The 26,694-nt window shown below is 43.1% G+C and overlaps 1 protein-coding gene across 2 annotated transcripts; it reads right to left on the reverse strand.

Annotated features, from left to right (window-relative positions):
• On the reverse strand, positions 1 to 26,694 carry RNF138 (ring finger protein 138). 2 transcript variants are annotated; one of them, XM_088469779.1, is made up of 7 exons: positions 26,380 to 26,407; positions 22,802 to 22,843; positions 22,512 to 22,677; positions 18,061 to 18,173; positions 10,224 to 10,329; positions 2,763 to 2,870; positions 1 to 141 (listed from the first exon to the last, which is right to left on the reverse strand). In XM_088469779.1, the coding sequence occupies exons 2-7, from the start codon at positions 22,810 to 22,812 to the stop codon at positions 52 to 54; spliced, it is 594 nt and encodes a 197-aa protein (XP_088325905.1). In that variant the 5' UTR covers positions 22,813 to 22,843; positions 26,380 to 26,407; the 3' UTR covers positions 1 to 51. The 2 variants fall into 2 exon arrangements, with proteins under 2 accessions (XP_088325905.1, XP_088325904.1); XM_088469778.1 differs by lacking the exon at positions 22,802 to 22,843 and having other exon boundaries at positions 2 to 141; positions 26,380 to 26,694.

Raw genomic sequence — 26,694 nt, forward strand, 5'->3', positions numbered from 1 at the left:
TATTAACAGAGAATAAAGAAAATATAAAATGTGTAAGTTGCTAAGTAGTATTTATTGCAACACTTCATGTAGTCCGTAAAACGTTTGATAGGATTTCTCAACTGCAGCTTTGAATTGAGCATCTTCATCAAGGTAGACATTCTGGAAGATAGGGATCAATGAGACATTGACTAGTTAACAGGAAAACAACTAAAATAATAAATTTTTTAAACTAGGCTAAAATAAATCTGTGCATCAGGAGTGTGTACTGTAGTAAAAAATGTAATACTTTGGGGCTGATGTAGAATTCAGTGCAAGTTAGTTTGGCAAATGAATTGCATGCCTTCAGACTGCACATGCCCTGGAGGAAATATAGGACGCTGCAGCTGAAGGTGCATCCACAAATAGGCAAAGTAGGGCTGATGCACTAATAATGATGACTGGTAAAAACCCAAGCATACACACACATAGCTGGCCTCTGAGTTGCACCACTGCTCATGATATATTGTACGTATCATCACTCAATTCAGTTACCAGATGCCGATATTGTCCCCATGGCAAGACTGTAAATATCTTAGGTTAAAATTTAAAGACCAGTAACTTGTTTAGTATTGGTACCGTGAGCACATCTCACAGTAAACAAACACACACACACACACACACACAAACCTAGACGGGTTTCCTCTTTGAAGGAAATAGCTAGGACCAGCACCATGGTAAATTATCTTGGGTTTTGTCAATGTACATACAGGGTTTCCACAATCCTGGTCTTCAGGTATTGTACTTTTGAGGAAATCCTGCTTTAGATTATTCCAGTATACCGTGCTAACTTCTATGCAAGCTGCTATTAGCAAAGGAATGTATTGTCTTATAAATACAGAATATAACGGCACTGCTGAAATAACAAGCGATCAGAAACATTCTATTTGCATGTGATGAAAAGCTAAGCTGTATTCATACTTCATGAAATACTATTCTGTGCTGTATGTTAGAATAAAAGCTGTTAGAATAAAAGCGAAGTTCTTCTAGTCCGACATATACTGTGAGGAGGTCAAAGGGGACCTGTCTGACACCACAGAAAACCATCTTTTTAGCTGTGCATTCATTATCTTATAAATCAACACTCCCAGAATGGGCCAATCAGAAGCTGCAGTAACAGATTGTGGCTTCTGATTTGTTCTTAAGCTCACAGACATCATTTGCAGCCATTTTAAAGTAGTGAACCTAAAAGGTCTGCTGGAATAATATGTCTATTTATAGAAATACTAGCTGAAGTACACAGTATTGCCTGGGTTTAAATCTTCAGTTATTACATTTTATTAAGTGATGTCATCCAAATGCATTTAACAGAAGGCCCAGAACAGGCTCCCTGGGTCAAAAGTTCTGTCCAGCCAGGAGATCCCACCAGGACCCCAGATACTCTGATAGGCATCCCAGGCCAATTGCCACCCTCTGAAGTTTTCATCCAAATCCATCTGGTAGAAGGCCCAGAACAAGCTCCCTGGGTCAAAGTTCTGCCCAGCGTACACCAACAAAACCTGGCCAGGATACAATTGGACCACCTTGCATTGGTTTCATCCCAATCGATGCGGGGGTGTCCGAATGCATAACTGGTCAGAAACAAACAGACAGACCAATGAATTTTATATATAAGAGTTGTCGCTCTGTGGGCTAATAGTTATTATCAAAAAAGTAAGCTATGTAAGGATTAGCAACTTTACCTTGAGAACTGTGGAAGATATTTGCCAACAAAGAAACAAAAAAATATATATATCATACACACACACACACACACACACACACACACACACACACACACACACACACACACACACACACAGAGAGCTTCTCCCTATTTAACAAGCTCCGAAGCTGACAAAAATTTTATACAATGATAGGTAGAAGCCGATTGGTTGCTATGGGCAACTTATCTATTGTGCATTCTTTAGGAGGCTTGATACATCTCCCAGTTTGTCGTTTGCCTCCACCACGCAAATCATATGAAAGCCAATTTCAGAAGGATGCAGTAGTTATTGGGATGGCAAAAGAGGAAAAAGAAATAATTTAATTAAAGCATTTCTTCCCATTGAAATTGAATATACCTGTAATCATTTTTATTATCCTTTTTTAGATTTGTTAAATCTGCTACTGAGTGTCCAAATCTGGCCTTCCTGTGCTGTGTGCATGTGTGACTTGGCTGATAGAAGCATTACTGCATTCTCCAATAGGTCTCCTCCAAGGATCATGCTTCATTCCCTTACCAAGATTGTTACTACTGCACATGCGTGGTGGCATCTTGACTGTGTGTGTAGAGTAGACTACCAGTGTGGGACGGGAGGCTCCCCTTTTGCTCCAATAGACCTGCTGCTTTTACCCACGGTACTGCTGTTCCAGCACCCTGTACCACTACTCGCATCCAGAAGACACTCACCGGCAGGTGAGCTGTCCCAACCCTGCTGCAAGCTCCGCTTCATGGCTCAACAAGTTCATGGCTAGAACTTTTGGCTATTTTGCAGAATTAATGTCCAAAGTCACGGAAGGTATTATTAAAAAAAAGACATAGGGGTAGATGTACTAAGCCTTGGAGAAAGAAAGTGGAAGAGAAAGTACCAACCAAGCAGCTCCTAACTGTCACTTTACAGGCTGTGTTTGAAAAAAAATAACAACAACAGGAGCGGATTGGTTGGTACTTTCTCTCACACCACAGCTTAGTATATCTACCACACAGTGATTAAAAAAAAAAAAATGATGAATAATAATAATGTAAAAATAAGAATATTTACCATGAACTCTTCATAGTTAAATTGGTGCCTGGCATTTAGATGTCCAACAATATTTCCTTTTAATTGAATAGGATCTTCCCAGGGGAAAAGAGCGCATATAGGGCACACCTAAGAGAGCAATATAAAATGAAGGTACAATTGCCAATTCTGTGACCTTCAAAGACAACATACAACAATTCTATTCCATGGTCAGCCACATCTTTAAACGTTTTATAAATAGTATCCATTACACAACATGGTCCAATCAGACCCCTATCAATAAAATTATCAAAATGGTAGATTGCTGATGTTTTCAAAAAGTATAATGTACTGTGTGTGTATATATATATATATATATATATATATATATATATACACACACACACACACACACACACACACATATACATATATACATACACATTCATACACACAGTAGCAATGTAGACCTAATACTGTTGCAGCTGCTTGGCTGCCTTCAGCGATAAATGGATAGCAGGAAGAAAAACACGCGGCACTCCAAGACTGATTTACATATAGCAAATGCACCCAGTATATTACATTTTAAAGCAAAACACACAATTACCTACTTGAATATATACACACACAAAAAAAATAAATTATATTATAATATACAAATATATATATATATTTTTTTTTTTGTTTGTTTGTTTTTTGTTTTTGTTTCTTACTTATTTTACACACACACACACACAAACACACACACACACACACACACAATGTGCGCCGGACCATTTTTGCCGGATTTGGTTCTAATTCGGCGTCCGGCTTTGGATCTGCCAAACTGCGGTGACTGGCTTTGGATTTGGATTTTTTTACAAAAAACGAGGATCTGAGTCAGGCGGGGAACACCCGAACAGCGTTCAGGTGGACTAAAATCCCCTATGTTCGGATTCCACAGAATCCGAACCGCTCATCTCTAATTATATATATCTCTAAATATATATATATATATATATATATATATATATATATATATATATATATATATATCTCTAAATATATATATATATATATATATATATATATATATATATATATATATCTAATTATATATATATATATCTATATATATCTCTAATTATATATCTATATATATCTCTAATTATATTATATATATATATATATATATATATATATCTCTAATTATATATCTATATATATCTCTAATTATATATCTATATATATCTCTAATTATATTATATATATATCTAATTATATATATATATATATATATATATATATATATCTATATATATATATATCTATATATATATATATTTAGAGATATATATATATATATATATATATATATACACATACATACACACATACAGTCTAGGGGTGTGCACCGGCGACTTTTCGTGTTTTGTTTTTGGATCTGGATCTTTCTTCGTATTTTGGATCTGGATTGGTTTTGCCAAAACCACCCTTCCGTGTTTTGGGTTCTGAGTTTTGTGTTTTGTGTTTTGGATCTGTATTTTTTTCTTTTTTTAAAAAGCATAAAACACAGCTAAAATCACAGAATTTGTGGGGTTTTCTGCTCCTATGCTATTATTAACCTCAATAACCTTAATTTCCACTCATTTTCAGTCTATTCTGAACACCTCACACTAGTGTTTTTATGTCCAAAAGGTTGCACCGCGGTAGCTGGATGACTATGCTAAGCGACACGAGTTGGCGGCACAAACACGTGGTCCATCTAGGAGTGACACTGCAGTGGCAGACAGTATGGCAGTTTGAAAAACTAGGCCCCAAACAGTACATAATGCAAAGAAAAAAAAAGAGGTGCAAGATGGAATTATCCTTGGGCCCTCCCACCCATCCTTATGTTGTATAAACAGGACATGCACACTTTAACAAACCAATCATTTCAGCGCCAGGGTCTGCCACACGACTGTGGCTGAAATGATTGGTTCGTTTGGGCCCCCACAAAACAAGCTGGCAATTAATCTGTCCCTGCACAAACTGGCTCTACGGAGGGAAGATGTCGTCCTCATCCACCGATTCCTCACCCTCTTCAGTGTTGTGTACATCCTCATCCTCACAGAGTATTAATTCAACCCCACTGGAATCCACAACCACAGGTCCCTCTGTACTTTCTGGAGGCTGGTCTCCCTGGAAGAGTTGATAATTCATTTTTATGAACATCATCTTCTCCACATTTTGTGGAAGCAACCTCCTACGCCTTTCGCTGACAAGGTTCCCGGCTGCACTAAACACTCTTTCAGAGTACACACTTGAGGGGGGGGGCAACTCAGGTAAAATAGAGCCAGTTTGTACAGGGGCCTCCAAATTGCCTCTTTTTCCTGCCAGTACAGGTACGAACTGTCTGACATGCCTACATGGATGCTGTCACCGATGTAATCCTTTAACAGACAGACGCATGCTTGTCGCTGCTGCTTTGAGGATGCAGGTGCCGCTACAGCCCACACAATTCACAAAGACAGAAAAAAGAAAAAAAAAAGAATTTTTTTTATTGTTTGTGGACCTCACTTTGAGGGTTACACCACCCTTTAACAGACAGACGCACGCTTGTCGCTGCTGCTTTGAGGATGCAGGTGGAATCTAGACGGGATTTGGAACCGGGGACACACTACCTCCATCAATTGCCTAAATCCCACTGCACTAATGGCGGATACCGGACGCACGTCTAACACCAACATAGCAGTCAAGGCCTCAGTTATACGTTTTGCTTCAGGATGACTGCTGTCGTTCTTCATCCTCCTCGCTAAGGACTGTTGGAGAGTCAATTGTTTAGTAAAAGTAGTGGTGTTCCTACTTCCTCTCTGGGATGATGAACAACTCCCAGCAGCAGCAACAGCACTAGGAGGAAGTGGTTCTTGATCTCTCCCTATTTTATTTTTATTGGAGAAAGTTTGGTCCTCCATTTATGTTATATTGATATATACGTGCGGCTAAGGCGCACACAAACACAGAAAATAATTTTTTATTTTTGTTGGAGACTAGTGCACTTTGTGGGTTACACCACCCTTTAAGAAATGAGCCAGCCGGCCCTTTACTCATGGGACACAGGCGCTGCTCCTTTGTTGATGTACGTGCAGCCACAGTGCACACAATTCTCAAACACAGAAAATATTTTTTTATTTTTTTTGGAGTGCACTTTGGGGGTTACAGCACCCTTTAAAGGTCAAGCCAGCTGGCCCTTTACTTATGACACAGGGGCACGCTTGGCACTACTTTGTTGATGCACACTGCATCAACTACTGTTGATGCTACTGCGCACACAATTCACAAACACAGAAAAAATATTAATTTTTTTGCACTTGGGGGGAGCACCCCTGACGAACAGAGCACCCCCTGGACAACACTACAGCACCCCTTTAGGACTGGGACACTGCACAGGACTTTGGAGTGGACACAGCCCCTATGGACAACTGACTGCACAACACAGTCCAGCCAGCCCCTATGGACTTTGGAGGAGTGGACACAACCCCTATGGACAACAGCAGCACAGCACAGCACTACACAGCCCAGCCAGCCCTAACTCCCACCCCCCCTCTTCACTGTCCACAGCCGAGTGAGAAAATGGCGCCGACGCGGGTACCTTATATAAAATCCAAAACCTGCGATACCCGGAAGGCGGGATGATGACGTTTTGCCTCGATTTCAGATCCGAGTCAGGCGGGAAAAGTCGAGCCTGACTCGGATCAGCCTCGGATCGGGGGGGGGGTTCGGATTTCAGAAATCCGAACCCGCTCACCCCTAATACATACACACACTTACCAACAATATATATATATATATATATATATCATACACACACACACACACACAAAATTACCTACTTGCACACAGGCTCTCTCCTCTTCTGCTCCACGGCCGGGTGACACGCAGAAGCAGTGTAACATGACACCTTGGAGTCCCACTCAGCTGCTCTGCCTCACGCTGTCACACACTGCAGGCAGCCTGGTCCCTGGGTTACTGCATGGGCTCTGGTCCGACCAGCCACAGTCTCGCGAGATTTTGCATCCTAATCTCACGAGATTGTGACTGTAATGAAGCTCCTCGGCGGCTGCTGAAAGGAAACAGCTGAGCTGCCGAGGATTGTAACGGAGGGAGCTAAATGCTGTACTCCGGTATGCAGTAGAAGTAGTGGCCGGAGGCAGGGGACAGTGTGTGGGGGCCCCCTATGTGTGGGGGCCCTAGACGAACGCCCCTGTCGCCCTGCCTATAATCCGGCCCTGGGTCCAATGCCTGTCACCAGGTCTGGTGGTGTTACATCACTTAAATTTCCCCACTGGCTGCCTGCAGTATCCCTGAGTGGGTCACTCATCTGTAACATGCAGTTCTTGCCTTTCTGCATCATGGCTACCATCAACTTAGACAGGATCACTTGATCCACTCTGACAAGCCAGCATGAGCCGCGCCCTGTGCAGCCAGGGACCCGGAGGCCCTAAACAGAAGAGAGTGTGGCATAATTACAATAGGCCACGACCCCTAAATGAGGTCTCTCAATTAACGTCAGGCTGGGGGCAACTCCAGCACTTAGGGGTCTATTTACTAAGCAGTGTTAAGACACAGAGTGAAAAGTGATAAGGTGCCAGCCAATCAGCTCCCAACTGTCATCGCACAGGCTGTGTTTGAAAAATGACAGTTGGGAGCTGATTGGCTGGCACCTTATCACTGTCTCCTAACACCGCTTAGTAAATAGACCCCTAAGTCAGTAGCTGGGCTTCTCCCAGCTCTCTCCCTGCACTGAATGGATGCTGCGCGCATGCACGCGGCATCCATTTTTCTTCACAGGGGCCAGCACGCCGCTCAGCTGTGGCCATAGAAGTGGCAAACATCCCGACCGCCCGCGGGACACTTCATCCCACGTGTGGCACAGCAGGGCAGTGCCCGCAAAGAGTGATTGTCCCGCTGAAATCGGGAATGGCTGGGAGGAATGCGGCCTCTATGGGGTGGCGCCCCTGTTCAACCGCACGGGTCGAACATGCCTTGAGCAGGCCCTGCAAGCCAGTCTCCAGCATCTCCGGGTCACATGATTCATCCAGCCTATCAGTTTTAGGGCGCCTTATTTAAACCAGGAATTGTTGGGCGTTAATTGCCAAAGCAACTTCTCCTCAGAGATCAGTTTCCTGGCTCCTGAGGGGATATGCCTACTGCATCTGTGTCAGTCATCAGTCTCCAGCATTGCTAACAGCATTCGGTACTTGCTACAGTTGCTAGGCTCCAGTATTTGCTTTATAAGCATTCTGACTGTATGTCCCAGCACACCTGCTGAAGTAATTACTTCACAACATTCAGCTTCTGTGCTATCCCGAAAAACTGTACAAACATTGCTTCTCAGCATTGTGTTCAGTCAGCTTCACTGAGATTGGTGACACCCAGTATGGCCAATAGACCCCCTGCATGCACCAGAGGTACACCTAAAAAGGGGGCAGGGCTGTCCCTTCCTCCATCACTCTGGGAGCATGCTACGCACTTCCGGAGATGCCAGGCTGCCCTCAGACACACTCCCCGCACTGCCAGCTACTCCAGTGATCAGGCCCCGGGCGCTGCACAATAAGATCACAGTGCAGCACCTGGCCCCCGGTCACAGAAGAAGAGCTGACATTTTGTTGTCACCCCCTCAGAGGGCGACACCAGTTACATCCGTCCCTTTTTCTCCTCCCCTTCCCTCTGACACAGCCAATTATGCAAACTCCACCTCACAGGCTGTACAAGAAGATCCAGGAATCTGAATAAGCAGCAGGAAGGTAAGGAGACTTTTTAATTGCTTTTTGGAGTGTGATTGAGAGTTAATGGGTGCAGAGAGAGCAGTGAATGAGTCCTGAGAGGGGGGTTAATAAATGAATAGGTGGTGGGTTGGGGGAGGTTAAGGCATGCTGACAGGGTGGACAAATGTGTTAATGTGTGCTGCAAGGGAGAATTGATCAATGGATTCTTGAGGGGAATGAGTTAATGGGTGCTGGTGGTGAATGGATAAATGGATTCCTGGTGGAGGGATGTTAATGTGTGCTGATAATATGGATAAATATATTAATGGGTGCTGGGAGTGTTAATGGATTCATGGATTTTTGGGGGGTTAAATTGTTTTAAATCTCAACTTTAAATAAATGAGTACTCGACAGAGCAATTCAATTGTTTGGTGCCCATCAGTTATCGTGTTTGTCGCACCCAAATATATTGAGTTTAGCCTAGTAAAGAAGGCTGCACCCAGCACTGTCGATTGAATCGACCCATCAGGTGCCCATTTCTTAAAGCCGCAATAAAAACAAATTGAATTTCCCCTCTTGGAGAGGAATGGGTTAACGGGTGCTGGATGGGCAAGGTAGGTGATGATGATGATGATGGTGATGATGGTGAATTTGTAAATGGGGTTGATTGGGGTGAAGGTGAATGGGCATATTGGGTGCTTTGGATCACTAATACATTTATAGAAAGGATGTGCATATAAAAAAAATTATAGACTCCAGTAAAAACGTAAGTGTGGTTTTATGTAAATGGTTTGAAAGTGTGTGTTGGGGAATTAGGAGCGGTAATGTGAAGCTTTGCCTAGGGCACCTAGAAACCGTGCACCGCTCCTGCTCCTGCAGGTCTGTCGAAAGTGCTACAAGGACTCTGGGCCTGATTCAGAGCCGGATGCTCTGACAGAGCGCTCGCTCTGAATCAGGGATGGCCCTCTGGTTTTTTTGAGCGGCCTCCTGGCCGCTCGCATAGCTGTGGGTGACCACCCACAGCTATAGCGAGCGGCCATGATGATGGTCAAGACCATTGCGACAATCAGGCCCTCTGTTCCTATTGCACCTAAGGCTTGCTTCTGCTGTACTACAGTTCTGAGGCCAGATAGTCTGTAGGTATAATAAGGGGAGTGAATCAGTGTTGGACTGGGGCATAAAGGGCCTAGCGGGGGGAAGGCAGTGGTAGGTACCAATGCTTAAGGGGTGTGACCAGCCAGAAGACAACAACATGGATACAACAGTGCATGTTCATCCATGTTTCTGCTCTAAAAGGCAACTGACCCTGTAGTAGCATGTATAATTTGAATGCACAGTCTGAAACCTGACATTAGGATATAATGTGGGGCCCTCAGGCTGTAGGGCCCACCAGGGATTTCCCCTATACCAGTGTTCAGTCTACTCAGAGTATTCAGAGGATTAATAAAAGGTCGACGCTTCTATAAAGCCAATTCCAAAAGGTCCTGATCTGAATCCACAAAACCCCAGTAACAATTAATGATTACTTTACTGAATAAAATTAATTACATACACAAACAATGTATCAAGATGAAAATTCATATTTCAGCATGAGAGAGAGAGAGAGAGAGAGAGAGAGAGAGAGAGAGAGAGAGAGAGACAGAGAGAGACAGAGAGAGACAGAGAGAGAGACAGAGAGAGAGAGACAGAGAGAGAGAGAGACAGAGAGAGAGAGAGACAGAGAGAGAGACAGAGAGAGAGAGACAGAGAGAGAGAAAAAGAACAATAACGGAATTACCGCTTCCACAACTTCAAAATAATGCACAAGTTTACAGTGGTCCAATAAGGCTCTTCTGTTCAAGTTTTGCTGTGGACACAGGGGACAATTATAGGTGGTTTCCAGCCTGCAAGAGAAGAACACAGGAAATCTGGCAATCTTTATTTTCCAATAACTGTGAACTATACTCATTGCCTCTTTCAGCAGACAGGATAAGACAACTTCTCATTTAAACACCTGGAGTTATAATATTTGGATTTAATACTCTGACAAGCAAATTTAAAAACATTAAGGCCCGTTTTCAATTAGGAGTGAAAAGCCGGAATCGGTGAAAAAGTTTCGACAATGACGTCATTTCGCCAGGCGGAAAAGTATCGCCGTACTCAATTTGAAAGACTTTCCACCTAGGCGGAAAGTCAATATAATGTAATAGGCGAAAAAGTTTCATCTATGAATAGCAGGCGGAAAAAAGTGCAGAATTGGGGATTTGGGGTGCAACTTTGCGAGAAGCCCCGTGCAGCCTTCAGACAGTCCCCCAAAAAGGTAAACTGCGTTAAAACACCCCCAAAAAAAAAATCACTTTAAATTTGGGGGCAAAAAAAAAAAAAAAGAAGAAGAAGAAGGGGGGGGGGGGAGACAATCTTAAAAACTAGCAAAAGATTCCAGGGGGGTACCCAAGTATGCCCCAGGTGTTTTTTTTCATTGCAGGCGATTGCGGCAGGTGGATTTTTCATGATTTTTTTAAACTTAACTTTAGCAACTTGAAAATATGTTGGTCCCAATTTTCAAGTACCCCAAATTTGCTGGGATAACTTATTTTCTGCAAATAAAACTGCTGAATACTATTCTTTACCACTTATACAAAAAAGCTATTTAGCAGCTATTGAGCCAGTTCTAAAACACCAAATACCTTCAGCAAGCCAAATCGGGGGTAACCATAGCTAACCCCCATGTCACAGCATCTTTGGGGGTGTCAGGCTGATTTCCCCAAATCTGACAGGACTTTCCGCTTGTTTAAGTTTCGCCGGGTCCCGTTTTTGCGTACTTTCAAATTGAATACGGGGCTACGCGGGCGATACAGACTTTTTGCCTGCAAAACAGGCAGGTCCGCTCTAAATACGGCGCTAAAGCTTTTAATTTTTTGTTCGCTGCACCTATCTTATGGTTCTTTATACAATAAAAAAAAAATTTCTATATTTAAAGAGCATACATTCAGTAGGTCAACATAGTTTGGTGATCCAAATTCAACATGTCAGCAATGACAGAATATTGAGAGATGATTTGACAGTTTTATAGTTAGGGTTAGGCTGTGGTCAGGGATGCATTAATGCCCAAGGGGTCCTGTGTACATTGTAAATACGCCCATGGGTGTGGTTAAGGTTAGACTAGGTTAGATAAGACAAATATAGAAAGCCGCATAGTCGAAATTAACCAATGACTTAAGCCATACCATTGGACAAATGAGAGGTGTTAACATTATTATTCTTATAGCCTGCCACAGCAATTTGTTATTTACCATAGTTATTTCTTCAAACTGCTATTAATGGCTAATGATTCTTCACATTTTCCACATAGTTATGCAATTACCATGACAATAGTTCTAAAGCACATGATTTGGTGAGCAGAGATGCTTTGGCACAACTCTGTTTTCATGATAATCTTGCAAGTCTCACAAAACTAAGGAGTATATGTACTAAGCCTTGGAAAGTGAGAAAGTGGACAGAGATAAAGTATCTGCCAATCAGCTGTTTACAGGCTGTGTTTGAAAAATGACAGTTAGGAGCTGACTGGTTGGTACTTTATCTTCGGCCACTTTCTCGTTCTCCAAAGCTTAGTACATAGACCCCTAGGTCTTTGACAGCTGTGAGGACCGCACGTCCTAGTGAGTTCTTTTAAATCACCTAGATAGATTGTTATCAAAAAGCAGTTTAATCTATAGATGGCAATATAGACATGTGAATATATAATCACCAGACAGACGCGCTTCTTTGCAGGTACAGCATACACAAGTGATGGAAGTACAGTTCCTAATCACCAATCCATGAACAAACCAATTCAGTTGGAAACAGATTAAATGCCCTAAAATATTCCAACCGTGTCGGAGCTAGTGTTGGACAGATTAACTGCCAGCTTGTTATAGGTGGGAAAAATGATGTCTTAACTCTGTGTGTGTCCTCCCTCATGGTGGTTGGTGCAGAGTGTCCTCCCCCCATGGCAGTTTGTGATAGTTGGCTCCCTGTGGAGCAGGTGCCCAGGGGCGGGATGCACCAATTGAATATAGCAGCAAACGGCTCTAACTTACCGAAAAATACAGGGACCACATATGCAGCATAACTTAGCGCCATCGTGCTGTCTTAAAATGATCGCATACCCTTCCCTTTCGTCAGAGTGAAGGGACTTCACTGGTCCTAATGATGAGCCCTTCTTCCGGGTATGCGTCATTGTCATGAGGGATTGTTTACATCAGTTGTAACAATGCCTACTGCTAGTCGGTGGCAGTGGGGACTAAAGTATATAGATTACATTATACAAGGAAGTGAGACTAACAGATAGCCAGCATTTACTGTATACCACATCAGTGTACAGCTTCATCCACAGCCTCCCTGTCAGAAATGGTGCCTTCCTAGACTGAAACCTTAGTCGGTGCCTGCCCAACAAAGATCGCAGAGAGGGCCGGTTACTGTAATGACCTGCCTGTCAGGTGAGTGATAACTTCTGTGGTACCCCCAAGTTTGTTCCCAAATAGGGGTCCCCCAATATATTTTTTTTATGTATGTACACAGATATACTGCAGCCCCATTCCACATAATAGGCAGGTATAGTGAACTTTGACTGACCTTGCTCTCCCTGAACCTTACTGAGCATGTGCAGACAGGGAGGTCGAAAGTGCCCCTTGGTCAGCGATCCATTTAGGAGGGAAAATCCTGCCCCATTGATTGGTAGCCTGGGTGTCCAGGCAGAGATCCCTGTAGGCGGCCTGTTGCTGAGTCCCCCCTGTCCACTCATAGATGCCAGACTGACAGGGAGGAGAGTGAGGGAGAGTTTATAAAATACCTTCCTCTAGGCTGTCAGTGCTGAGTCTGGGAGGAATTTCTGGAAAAAAAGGATTGTCTGTGAGGATTTGTCTGGGGAGTGCCCCTGGATCTGTGAAAAGAGGGGTGCTGTAACCCTTTTATTTGCCCTGGATTACAAATACTGCACTTGTTGCTGGCTGTAAAGAGTGTCTGTGGAGTGTCCCTGGATCTGTACAAATAGGGGAGCAGTAACCCCTCATTTACCCTGGAATACAAATACTGCACCTGGTATGCTGTCTGTAATGAGTTGCTGTGGACTGCCCTTGGAGCTGTAAAAATAAGGATGCTATAACTTTAATTATGTTGCCCTGGATTACAATTACCAGACTTCATATTAGCCCGGAAGGCTACCTATACAACCTGCCAGGGGAGGTGCTCTGATGCTGGATTTGAGTCCCTGGAGGAAGCTTGCCTGGGGATTTGCATAGAGCACCCTGCTTTGGAAGAAGCCCCCTCTGAATAAAGGACTGCCTTCCTAAGTGTCTGTTATCAGGAGTCACTGCATATGGTAGTCTGCGCATGCTGGGAGAGAAAAGGATCTGTCTGGGAAGGAGGTCTCATCGCTCCATCGTCACGAATGAAGCCCCAGCTGAGGAAAAGGTCCTGCCAGTGATGAAAACCCTGCTGGCACCCGCACGGGCAGAAGAAAAGACAGCCCCAGAGGAAGAGTGCTTAAGGACCCCTCCTGCTGCTGTGTGTTTTTGCTGGACAGAGCCCCTGTGGAAAGGGATTTTGCTCCTGTTGCTCCTTGTAAAGTACCTGCCGGAGGTCTGCAGCTGGGAGCTCTGATGCGGTGCTGTGCATCCCAGAGTTGCCCTGGACATTGGAGGAGGCTGAACAGCCACTGCCAGGGGTGAGATCATACCAGAACCTCCCTATACTCTGTCCCTCCACAGCTCCTATCTTCCCTCCATTAAGGCCCTGCCCATCTGTACACCTATCCTATCTGGGTCCCCTGGGTCTATTGCATTATCCTTTACCTTGTGGCTAACCATGATTAGGCTGGGAGACTAGGTTTTGTGTAAAAGCTGGGACTGGGGGTTAGTCTCCCACACAACTGGGTGTAGAAAGGAGTAATAGTGTTTTAAATTAGGTAAAGTGTGTGTGTAGTGATGAAATAGGGGGGGGGGGGGGGGAGGAGTAAAAGATAGGTCACCCCCTCTTTTCCCCAAGAGTTGCATTGGTGGTCATTTACTTTCCTGTGAACCTCTGGCTCATGTCCAGGAGGGGACCTGCCTTATGGGTGTCGGCTCATGTCCGATGCCACTGTGGGTGATGTACAAAGTATTTTATGTCTAGCTTTAAAGTAAATGTAATGCCATGTGATATGTATTTGGCTCTGTTTACTGTTTGACTCGTGTGTTAGCTAAAGGGTGGCCCTTTATCTGTTATAATACTCTGTAAATCTGTTCACTGCTCGCTGTGTTATTATTGTCAATGCTGATTAATATTTTGCTTGCATGAAATGTTTGAATCTTTACTGATATTGGGGTGAATATAAATTGTCTCTTATACACTGCTTGGCCCGGTATCCATTTCAAAGTCCTGCTGTAATTTATATTACTTGTGCTGTCATCTCCTTAGCAAAAGATGTATGCTTACTGTGAATCTGTTGCTTTGTCAATTCCCGTGATGTAATGTACATTACTTGTTTATTTAGCCCTGTGTAACCCCGGCTGGCAATTCTGGTAGTAAAAGTTGCATTATTGTGCTTGGGCCATTTACTCTGCATAGACTGTTAGCCATTACAGCTGGAGAACTACAAGTACCAGCCTAACTTGCAGGTGCTTTATTGAGCTTGGGCCATTTACTCTGCATAGACCGTTAGCCGTTACAGCTGGAGAACTACAAATACCAGCCTAACTTGCATGTGCTTTATTGTGCTTGGGCCATTTACTCTGCGTGAACTGTTAGCCGTTACAGCCGGAGAACTACAAGTACAAGCTTGGCCTGCATGTTTTGTTTTCCCATGTTATTCCTCAGCAAAAAGGGAGCTTTAACACAGACTGTATTTTTAAACTATAGGCTGCTGGTGCACTACTGATATAAGCCTAACCTGCATGGGTTTTCCCACGTTTTTCTCAGCAAAAAGGGAGCGTTAATACAGACTATTTCACAGCTATAGACTGCCGGAGCACCATTGATTCAAGCTAGACCAGCAGGTTTCATATTTAGGTCTCTCATTTGTTTTTTTGGTAAAGTTCTGCAGGAATTGTGGTTCTTGTTGGTTTCACGTGCTTGCCAGCTGGGGTCACCGGTAGATGACTGGGAGGTAATAAATAAATACCTTGTCATTGAATAGTGTAATTTATTTAATTCCATATGTATATGGTAAATATCTCCTGTCATTTGTTTTTAAATATTAACAAATAATAAAATTGCGTTGCACCTTCCCTCCTGACTGGTCATTGTGTCTGCAAAAGGGGAATTCAGGCTTGCCTCTCTGTCACGGTGTGTCCTATCTGAACATGGGGGAAATCGGCCACCGAAACAATCCGAACACACCTGAACCTGGTGCTAGTGGTGCAGCACTGTACAAACCAGTCAGTACATCACACTTCTACTGCCAGTATGCACTATTTTTAAAATGCGGTAGGCGCCATTAACAATCACATTCTAAAAGCGATGATGGTGCATCCCACCCAGGAGTCCAATCCATGGCACCAGCACACAATGACTTTGCTTTAACCCATATCTGAATAAAACACGCCACCTGGCAACATTTAAGAATAACTTGTCCATCTTGTAGAACATTTAACAAATATGCACTGCATAAAATAACATGCACAAATAGAAACAATAAATTATAAACTGAAAGGCATCAAAACAATGACAGTTCAGGGTACACAGCAATGGGCGCTGGACCACAAGAGCCTTCATGTTTTAAATCGCACCTTGTGGTTATCACAACAGCCATAACTTCTTTTCTCTCCAATGTATTTTGCAGAGAATATTATGATTTGTAGGGGGGGATGTAGACGAAATCTATATCTTGCCATTTACAGAAAAAAATATGGGAATGTTGGAAAGTTCTGTACTGTACTGTAGTGTAAAGTAGTAAATTATTTTGTGGTATAAGGAGGAATATCTATACAAGAGGAAAACAAAGACATAAATTAATTACGACCACCACCAAGCCTAGAGAACTGGTAATGGGCAATGTTTCAAGATTACAGCCGGCCATTTAATTGTATAGATTCATGTGTTGCTGTCAAGATTTTGGATACAACTTGGAAACATTGTTGCTGTGCCCTCATAGACAAGAGATACATATAGCACCATTTGCCCTGTTTCCTAGATGCAATTATTAAACCTATCAAATATAATAAAGTACTTCTGTCTGCATATTATAAATCATCTTTCAGTCCTTTGCCTTTAGAAACAGCAGAATGCTGGTTACATTGCCGAGTACTTTAAAGGAGATCATATGCCTTCATACCACTTTAAGTCAAGTTAATGTTTGTTATTTCAAACCATTCACAATTTAAAATGTTGAGAATCTGTCCAGAGTTTATGAATTTGCCATGGAAGTCACTGTATGACTGGTGGAAGCTCACACTTACATCAGCACACATCTGTGGAAAAGTCTTAAAATAAATCTACCAACATGTGTCACTTTAAATAATGTCTGGGCCAGGAACACCACACTGTAAATTGTGCAGCAAATGTGGGCATTGGAAAGAGTGTCTGACAGGAGAAAGAAGGGCTCACCAGGGGAATGCAGTGGTCGGGGCTCATGCTTAAGCATTTTGGTCAACCACCAGAAAGCGTATCACCAGCCACAGTAGCTTGGCTAACACAAATTGCATGGTCTTGGCCCCTTTATAAATAAAAAAAAATAAAAATATATATATATATATATATATATATATATATATATATATATATATAGTGCATGCATGATGGGCCAGATTGCAATGCACTGTAGGGAATACACCATAGTGCTGGGAATGCAGTATAATGTAACCTATGTATAATAATGAAGCACATGATGATAATCCTTTCTATATACACAACATATTGTACTGTACGTGTGATAGGGGACACCAGTACTGACCAGCCAGTGTCTAAAACTCAATTACATTAGGTCTTGTAAAAATGAAATCTATGCCACAGTAAAAAAAAAAAAAATAACTAAAACAACTATGTAAGCTCTTGGTGCTGGGGTGAAGTAGTTGTAGGTTAATGAATTAATGCAAATCTACAATGTCATTCTAATCATTGGCAGGAACTGTGTTTATTATATCAAAGCCTACATCCAACAAGGAGGGAACAGGGTTGTTTTAGGATCACCCATTGTGATTGGCAGGAGGGCAAGTCTTGGTGTAGTTTCTATAGAAATAAACCAAGCACCCATGTTCAATAGTAGTCCTGTTCTACCAGGTAACTGACCCTCTAATAGAGTAACAATGTATATTTGCGTGCACAGTCTAGAACAGGACCCTTAAAAAAGGAGAGAGTAGGCCCTCAGACATTAAAAAAAATAAAAATAAAACCTTAAAATCAGGCGTGGACAACCTGTGGCTCTGCAAAATAGAATGCAGGATTCGCTGGAAGTTGTAGTAGCACAACACCTGGAGAGTCACTGGCCTGTCTTAAATCCAGTGATCAAAGATTATTTTATTCAGCACAAAATGTAACATAGACATTGTGACTATGTAGTGAGTTGACTAATAATAATAAATAATAATATACAAAACAAAAGCTATTTAAAATAAAGTTAACAAACAGAAATTGCCAATACAACATACATCATAGCTCCTGCTGTAACTTATCAATCTTACGGTTTAGTGACGCATATGTTGCTCCGTACTTTTGCATCTTTGGATGTAGTACCATATTCCTCCTGATAGCTCTTACAGGATTTATAATGAAGTCGCATATAGGACAATTTCACCTATAAATGAATTAATTTCATCTCAGTTGTAATTTTAGAACAAGTTAGGTATGAAAGTAATACAAAAGGCAATCAAACAATAGGAAATCACTTTACATATCCCCTCACCCTCCAAGTCACTAAAATGTGCCTTATGGAATGCACGCTCTGTCTGCAACAAGCTAACAGCCATCCATGATCTCTATATGTCAACTAAACCTCAACCTTCTGGCAATAACAGAAACATGGCTCACACAATCAGACACTGTCTCTCCTGCTGCACTTTCATATGGTAACCTACACTTCTCACACACCTCCAGGCCTGGTGCTTGTAAAGGAGGTGGGGTAGGAATATTACTCTCCCAATCTGTTACATACACAGTTCTCCCACAGGTACCTTCACTCACATTTACATCATTTGAAGTACACTGTATCAGGACTTTCACCCCTTTCTCTGTGCGAGTTGCTGTTATCTATCGCCCACCTGGGTCACCTCAACAGTTTCTGGAACATTTTTCTGCCTGGCTCCCTCACTTCCTATCATCAGACATCTCCACCATCATTATGGGTGATTTCAGTATCCCCATTAACAGTCCACAATCTCCTCATGCCTCCAGACTACTCTCTCTAACCTCGTCTCTTAGCCTCTCCCAATAGACTGAGGGCCTGATGCAGACCCGCTCGCAAGCGCTGAGCGCTCGCAAGCGGGTTGATGTTGCCCTAGTGCGCATGCGCATGACAGAGGGAGCTCCATCGTGCCCATGCGCGAGACCCAAATAGCGACGGCCAAGCCGTCGCTATGGGTCTTGCACCAAAGGGGGCGTGATGTCGATGGTGATTGACAGCACGGAGGCGTTCCCATGGGAATGCCTACCGTCTGGGGCCGGCCCCACTGACTGACTAGTGATGTCAGTGGGAGTGCTGATAGAGCCAAAAGCACTCCGGGCTTGCGGCAGATGAAACCCTACCGCAAGGGTCTCGTCGCAAGCCCGATGGTCGCGATGGTCTTGACCATCACGACCATCTTTGTGGCCGCTCGCATAAGCTTATCACCTGCACACTCTCCTCCATTACATCAATGTCTTTCAAATTAACCAAATCTAAAACCTACAGAAATATTGATGCTATTAACTTTCAACAACTATCTACCTCTCTACAACAACTCTCACCAATTTCTACATTCACTTCTCCTGAGACTGCGGCATCACACCTAAACCAGATTCTAGAAAAAGTTCTCGATGAAGTAGCTACAGCTACCCATCACACACCACGAAGAGTTAGACGTCAACTGTGGCAATCTACAAAAACTCTCACGTAAAGTGGCGAAAGTCTCATACTCCAACTGACTTCCTCACATATAAGACTATCTACAACTCTTATCGTGCTGCTCTGGACATTGCCAAACAAACATATTTCCAATCTCTTATCTCTGCTCAAGCCTCTAACCCCAAGCGACTTTTTAATACATTTAAACTGCTTCTTACCCCACCCAAACCACCTGCTACTATCTGTGCACAAGATCTTGCTTCCTATTTCAGAGACAAGATTGATGAGATCTGAAATGAAATGGTATGCTCTTCTTCAGCTAGTGACTTGCTCAATTCCCTACCTGAATCCTCTGGCACATTCTCTTCATTTGATCTCACAAACGAAGATGAAGTATCTTCCCTCTTCTCATCCTCCTACTCTATTACCTCTACTCTAGATCCTTTACCCTCACAAGTCAGTAAAGCTCTGTCTCCTGTGCTTATTCCAACCCTACCTAAAAAAAAAAAAAAAATTTCTCTCCCCCTCTCTCTCTCCCCATGCAGTGATTACTCCTATTCTGAAAAAACAAAACTCTGCCCCCCCAACACTCTCTCAAATTACCGTCCTATCTTCCAGCTCCCATGCCCCTCCAAGCTACTTGAGAGACTTGTCTACACCCGCCTCACGCACTTTCTTAACTCACATAACTTAATAGACCCACTTCAGTCCGGCTTCCATTCCCAACACTCCACAGAGACAGCACAGACTAAGGTAGTAAATGATCTGGTCACTGCCAAGGCTAAAGGCCATTACTCACTCCTAATTCTTCTAGATCTCTCTGCTGCTTTTGATACTGTTGACCACTCTCTTCTCATACAAACTCTGGCAATCCCTAGGTCTTAAGGACACAGCTCTTTCTTGGTTCTCTTCCTACCTATCTGATCGCTCTTTTACTGTTTGTTTTTCTGATTCTGCCTCCTCTTCACTACCTCTATCAGTTGGAGTACCGCAAGGCTCTGTCTTAGGGCCTCTGTTATTCTCAATCTATACCTCCTCTCTTGGCAAACTAATCAGCTCTTTTGGATTTCAGTACCATCTGTATGCGGATGACACTCAAATCTACCTATCCTCTCCAGATTTATCACCATCTGTACTGGTCCGTGTCACTGAATGTCTTTTTGCAATTTCATCTTGGATGCCATCTCGCCACCTGAAACTTAATATTTCTAGAACAGAATTAATTATATTTCCACCAGCCAATAACAGTTACCAACCTGATCTCTCTATCACTGTTGACAACTCGACAATCCACCCTGCCCCACAAGCTCGCTGCCTTGGTGTCATCCTTGACTCTGAACTGTCCTTTGTTCCCCACATTCAATCTGTCTCAAAATCATGTTACATACATCTAAGAAACATATCCAAAATTCGACCATATTTATTTATTTAACAGTTTCTTATATAACGCAGCATATTCCGTTGCGCTTTACAATTGTAAACATTAATAGAACAAAACTGGGTAATAACAGACAGATATATAGGTAGGAAGGCCCTGCTCGCAAGCTTACAATCCATATCTCAACCAAGACACTGCAAAAACTTTAATCCATGCACTTATTATTTCCCGTATTGACTATTGCAATAGCCTCCTTACTGGTCTTCCCAAAAACAGGCTATTACAATCAATTATGAATGCAGCTGCAAGGCTCATCTTCCTTGCCAAATGTTCATCGTCTGCTGCTCCGCTCTGTCAGTCCCTCCATTGGTTGCCGGTTTTCTACCGTATTCAATACAAAATACTCTTACTTACACATAAGGCTATTAACCAAACCACACCAACATACATCTCTTCACTCATTTCAAAATATCTCCCTACCCGACCTCTACGCTCAGCACAAGATCTGAGTCTCTCATCCCCATGCATTACTTGCTCCCATTCACAGTTACAGGTATTTCTTCGGGCTGCACCCACTCTATGGAATGCCTTACCATGCACAATACGACTTTCCTCTAGTCTCCAATCCTTCAAGCGATCCCTGAAAACTCCTCTTCAGGCAAGCTTATCAGATCCCAGAACCACCCACATAACCTTCATAGCCTCCATATGTAATTACATCCCTTCACAGTCCACACACAACCTCACACATCGTCTTTCTCTCACATCCTCATGACATTTGGCCAACATTCCGGTGTAAATGGATCATGCAGCCCACCAAGAAACTGTGCATTCTGGCTGGACCAAAATGCAATATATAGCACCTATCCTTTTGTATCAATACCTATTTCCCTATAGATTGTAAGCTTGCGAGCAGGGCCTTCCTACCTATATATCTGTCTGTTATTACCCAGTTTTGTTCTATTAATGTTTACAATTGTAAAGCGCAACAGAACATGCTGCGCTATATAAGAAACTGTTAATAAAAATAAATAAATATCACCAATACATTTTGTAGACACAGTTTCTAATGCACACCAAGTCACATGGAAGGAGTGACATTGTGGACACTACCAGGGATGGAGAAATTGGTAGGCAGACTGGCAACGCTTGGGAATCCCAGGACAGAACAATGCTTTGCTTTTTATGAGACTTCATTTTACTTTCTCTGGTAGGCGATCAAACCATGGTAATGTTTTATTTATGACATGTGGTTTCTTTGTTTTTTAATTTGTAAGTAGAATTCTTGGAATATTAAATACTTTTATATACAGTAGTGCACTATATATTTCTCCATATCTCCTTCCATGTGCAAAAAACAAAGATATGATGTGGAAAGATATGAAGAAAATGTTGAAGGACTCCAAATTGTACAACTTGAAGTAAGGGTATTTAATCCACATATGAGCACCTGCCGTGTGGGATGTCTTGGATACACATTTGGAAATAAGTGCGTTTACAATTCTCATGTTACACAAGGGTGTCTTTTTAAAATAAGTTTAATGGTAATACACTATTGTGGAGATTTTGCTTTCTCTTGTCTCTACCTAGCTCGGAAGGGCCCAGTTTGTAGAGGGCCCAGTGAGTGAGTGAGTGTGTTTTCCTGCGCTGAATTCTGGCATAGTAATTTTATAATAAAACTGCATTAGCCAATACAGTAAAAACATGCATCTTACCTGTTTCCCGCAGTACATACATCCCATTGAGCGGCTTCTCATCTCTATCTCAATGTCAGATGCTCTGGTTGGTGTTGCTCTTTCCCATCTACTTACTGACCCACGGCAAAGAGGGCAGTGTGCACCACTGGCTTTAACAGCCATTAAAAAACATTTTCTGCAAAAACTAAACACATACAATTTGAGTGGGTCTTTATTAGGGGTCACATATTTTCATAAAAGAGTAAAGAGCATTTCAGTGCTGAACTTTCCCAATATAAGGTATGATTAATAATTTAAAATTTGCTCACATGTAAAACATCTGATTCCAGTGTGCAGCTCAATATTGTCTCCTAAAAGGAAAGTTATTAAAATTTAAGAACCATTGGAGGCTCAAGGGGCATGCAATCTAGGTTTGCAAAAGCCAGTTCCATTTAGTTAGAGGTAGCTGGAGCTCGGTAGGTTCACAAGTTCAGTCATTACAGGTGTAGGCATTTCACAGGAAGCCTTTTCTCTTAAGTGTAGCCAAACAAATAATAACATAATCCCCCCTCTCTTTAGGGAAGATAGATTTTCCTCTGGTACCAAAGATAAGTAAATATCCACTTTATGAGCATCACCTGGCATAAGACAAAAAAAAAAAAAAAAAATAGCAACAGCATAAGCATTGATCCAACTTCCAAAGAGGGTCTTAAGGTAAGGCTATACTAAGATAGGAATCGGTATGAATCATCGCTGGACCAAAGCCCGGCGGATGAAATACCGATGCCGGAAGGCCGCCAGCTGAAGATCCAGATGGGGAAGGCAAGTAGGCTATTGCTAACCATACCCCCCCCTTAACCCCAACACTACCTTAGGGGTGCCCAACCCTAACTTCCCACTAGTGCCTAACCTCCACCCTCCCCCTCCCCACACCCTAACCCTCCTGGGGGGGGGAGGGGCGCATAAACCTAACCTCCCCCCGATGGTACCTGACACTAACCCCCCCCTTCCCCTAGCCTAAACCTAACCCTCCCGAGGGGTGCCTAACCCCAAGTCCCCCCGGGTAGTCCCTAATCCTAACCCTCCCCCCCCACGGCAAAGCACTCCTGAACTTACCTACGATCGGTATGCCGGGCGTCGGGATTTCAGCGTGGGGCTGGTGATAGGCGTCGGTATTTAGATGCCTATCATCAGTCCCATGCCGGGATTTCCCTAAGACACGCTCTCTCAGCCGATCATTAAAGTGAATGGAGAATGCTGCTTCACAGAAATTATATTTTACATGTTATGCTGAGCAAGAAGAATTGTAGGATTCTAAAGTGCCTAATGGGACCACTACTTCAGTATTATTACATAGCTTATTTCAAGTCAACCCATTTAATAAGCCACATATGAATTTTACAGTATCCCCATTATAAAGATATAGGGGTCTATTTACTAAGCCTTGGATGGAGATAAAGTACCAGACAATCAGCTCCTAACTGCCATGTCACAGGCTGTGTTTGAAAAATGACAGTTAGGAGCTGGTTGGTTGGTACTTTATCTCTGTTCACTTTACCTCCATCCAAGGCTTAGTAAATAGACCCCATAGGACCATATATATTTAGGCTTTATAGTATTTTGGTTTATTTTTCTGAGGAAAAACCTCTTTGAAGGATGTGCATTCAGGTTTCATTTAGCAGGTTAGGAACATCTATGGTATGTTAGTTAGAACATGTACATCCATTATCTTACATTAGAGGCTCTGGGGCGGATTCTGATGCCTCTGACGCATCTGCAGCAGCTTAGCTGTACAGCCGTAGCAGCCTGCTTGCTACCTTATACTAATGCGAGTATCCGCATGTCTGTGCCGATTATCTGTACAAAGCTTTCAGTAGTATCGGGACTTGCACCCACTCCATGCTGGGTGCAAAAGATTAATCTGAAACAGGTGTCGCATCTCTGTCCGTTGCCTACCAATGAGAACGGAAGTTGGCTTACGCTCCTACGATACTCCCGTGAGATGGATCAGTTCCCACGGTCGCCTCTCGTTTACCACCCAAAAGCACCCATTTCACGGAAATAGTGGTCCATCAACAGACAGATCAATCCGTCCGCACTTCCAGTCTCTGTCCGTGTGTGTGTGCGTATGTGTGGTACAGCGTACAAGCAGACAGGGATTACTTTTGAGATACATGCCCAGTTTGCTGAGATCAGTGAAAGCCATCCACCCTAATCAGAATCTTGCCCTCTGTTGAAGCCCCCTCTGAACTAGAGCCCAGGGGGCCTTTCTCCTGGTGGAATCCACAACAACAGTAACATTGATTCTTGTGGGGCTGGGAAAAGACCGCACATTGGATTTTAGGCATTCGCCTCAAAATCAATGATGCCCGCAGGCAGGTAACAACACTAGATTGGAGATAGACATAGGACAGGCTGCATATACAGTACAGTAACTGTCACATTGGCCTAAATCTATTCCATAAAACTTGCTACAGCTCTATTGATATGGGCCATGCCACCACCAGACAAGTCAATAGAACTTGAGCTATGCACAACATGCAGGACAAGGCCTGTGAACAGAAGAGAGGGTTGATTAGCAGGAACAGAAAAAAAGACACGGACCATAACTGGAGGCCAATTACAGCAGCCTGTGAACTGCGGCAAGTGCCAAGGTTTAGTGACGGGAGTTAAAGTAGGTGGTTTTGTTTTTAAAAACTTGCTGCTAACTTGCCAAAATCTCTGCACTTGCTACTACGTTTGCTCAGGTTATCCTTATGTTCAGTACTTGGTTATAAATTGCAGGTGTCATTTATATTATTATTGCTGCTCAACAGGACGGTAATAGGGCTTAACAGTACCCTATGCCAACTCTGTCCCCTTTGTGCATGAAACTGCGCATAGTGGGTGGAGCTGTACTTCTGAAGCAGTGTTAGGAATCTCAGGTACAGATGCTTTTTTGGACCAGCTGTCCCAGCACCAGAGCAATACTGTATTGCTCCAGTAGTAAAGTCATACCTGCCGACTTTCTGTCTGCTCCTTCCGGGAGGGAGCAGCCAGATCGGCAGGACGGGGGGCGTGGCAGGGAAAAGGGGGAGTGGCCGGGTGAGTGATAGGCACTTGTGGGCATGGCGGGCGCAGGCCCACACGATCCTGTCAGTTTGGCCTCGCCCCCACTACACAATATCGATAATATAGGCATTGTGAAGCAGGGGGCGGGGCCAAAATGATGCAAATCGCATCACCACCACCCCCCCCTGATGCGGGGGTTGCAGGGGTTATTGTGGGGGGATAGGAGGGGTGGGCGGCAGCCGGGAGGATTGCCTGCCTTCCACGGAGGTCGGGAGCGGTATCTGATTTTTGGGAGGCTCCCGACCAAATCGGGAGGGTAGGCAAGTATGAGTTAAGTATCCACCGCCGCAACTTGCGGGGAGTTAGATAATAGATTATTGAGGGCCACCAGTACACCGTTGATGAATAGGTCACCCAAGTCAAAGCATAACAAAAGATAGATAACTTTCAAAAAACACCCATCGGTCACTGCCCATTAGCAAATAGGATATTGCTGATATTGGCTTAAATAGTTGACAGATATTAAGATAAATATGCACTGGACACACAATTTTGCGTTTGGAGAATAGATGGGTGAAAAACCAAAGCAATACTACATGATGAAAAGAAATCCACCAAATAAAAAGCTTATCCATCATTTTATTATAAAGTATTACATCCACCTTAGAATTCATGTCTTTACTACCCACAATGGGGGGGGGGGGGGGGGAGAATGGAATTATAATATAGAACTTTCCTTTTTGTAAAATGTACTCATCACATGGAAACTGCATATACATTACAAATATGTAGATAATATAACATTACAAATGAACTACAATGGAGAGATTAGCATAGATTAAGAGCAGTTACTCACACGTGCTGACAGCTTTGTGTTCTCACAGGAGTCTGAAAGATCTCCTGACAGACAGGACAGCTGAAATCCTGGGTCTCACAAGAAGCTGGAAAAAAAGATGTTGAGGCTGTTGCTTCTGCCATCAAGAACAACCGTTTATTTGGTCTTCAATGTACCACAAATGTATGTATTTTAAAAAAAAAACAGTAAATGGAAGAAGCTTGTTGAGACTCAACAGAACTTGAATAGGGTCTGCCTGTCTCACAGCCCAGATTGATATCACCTGTTTTTTATTTGATCATTACTAGCACTTGGATCTCTCTCTCATGATTTGGA

Source organism: Taudactylus pleione, unplaced genomic scaffold, assembly GCF_031769625.1.
Source record: "Taudactylus pleione unplaced genomic scaffold, aTauple2 ptg000093l, whole genome shotgun sequence".
NCBI lineage: Eukaryota > Metazoa > Chordata > Amphibia > Anura > Myobatrachidae > Taudactylus > Taudactylus pleione.

Excerpts from the sequence above, each read along its gene's own strand:
- RNF138 (XM_088469778.1), bottom strand. The coding sequence starts at position 26,501 with ATGGCAGAAGCAACAGCCTCAACATCTTTTTTTCCAGCTTCTTGTGAG. Across the intron at positions 18,174-22,511 it reads GTATGTACTGCGGGAAACAG|GTGAAATTGTCCTATATGCG; the intron begins GTAAGATGCATG and ends ATTCATTTATAG. Across the intron at positions 10,330-18,060 it reads AACATATGCGTCACTAAACC|GCTGGAAACCACCTATAATT; the intron begins GTAAGATTGATA and ends CTTCTCTTGCAG.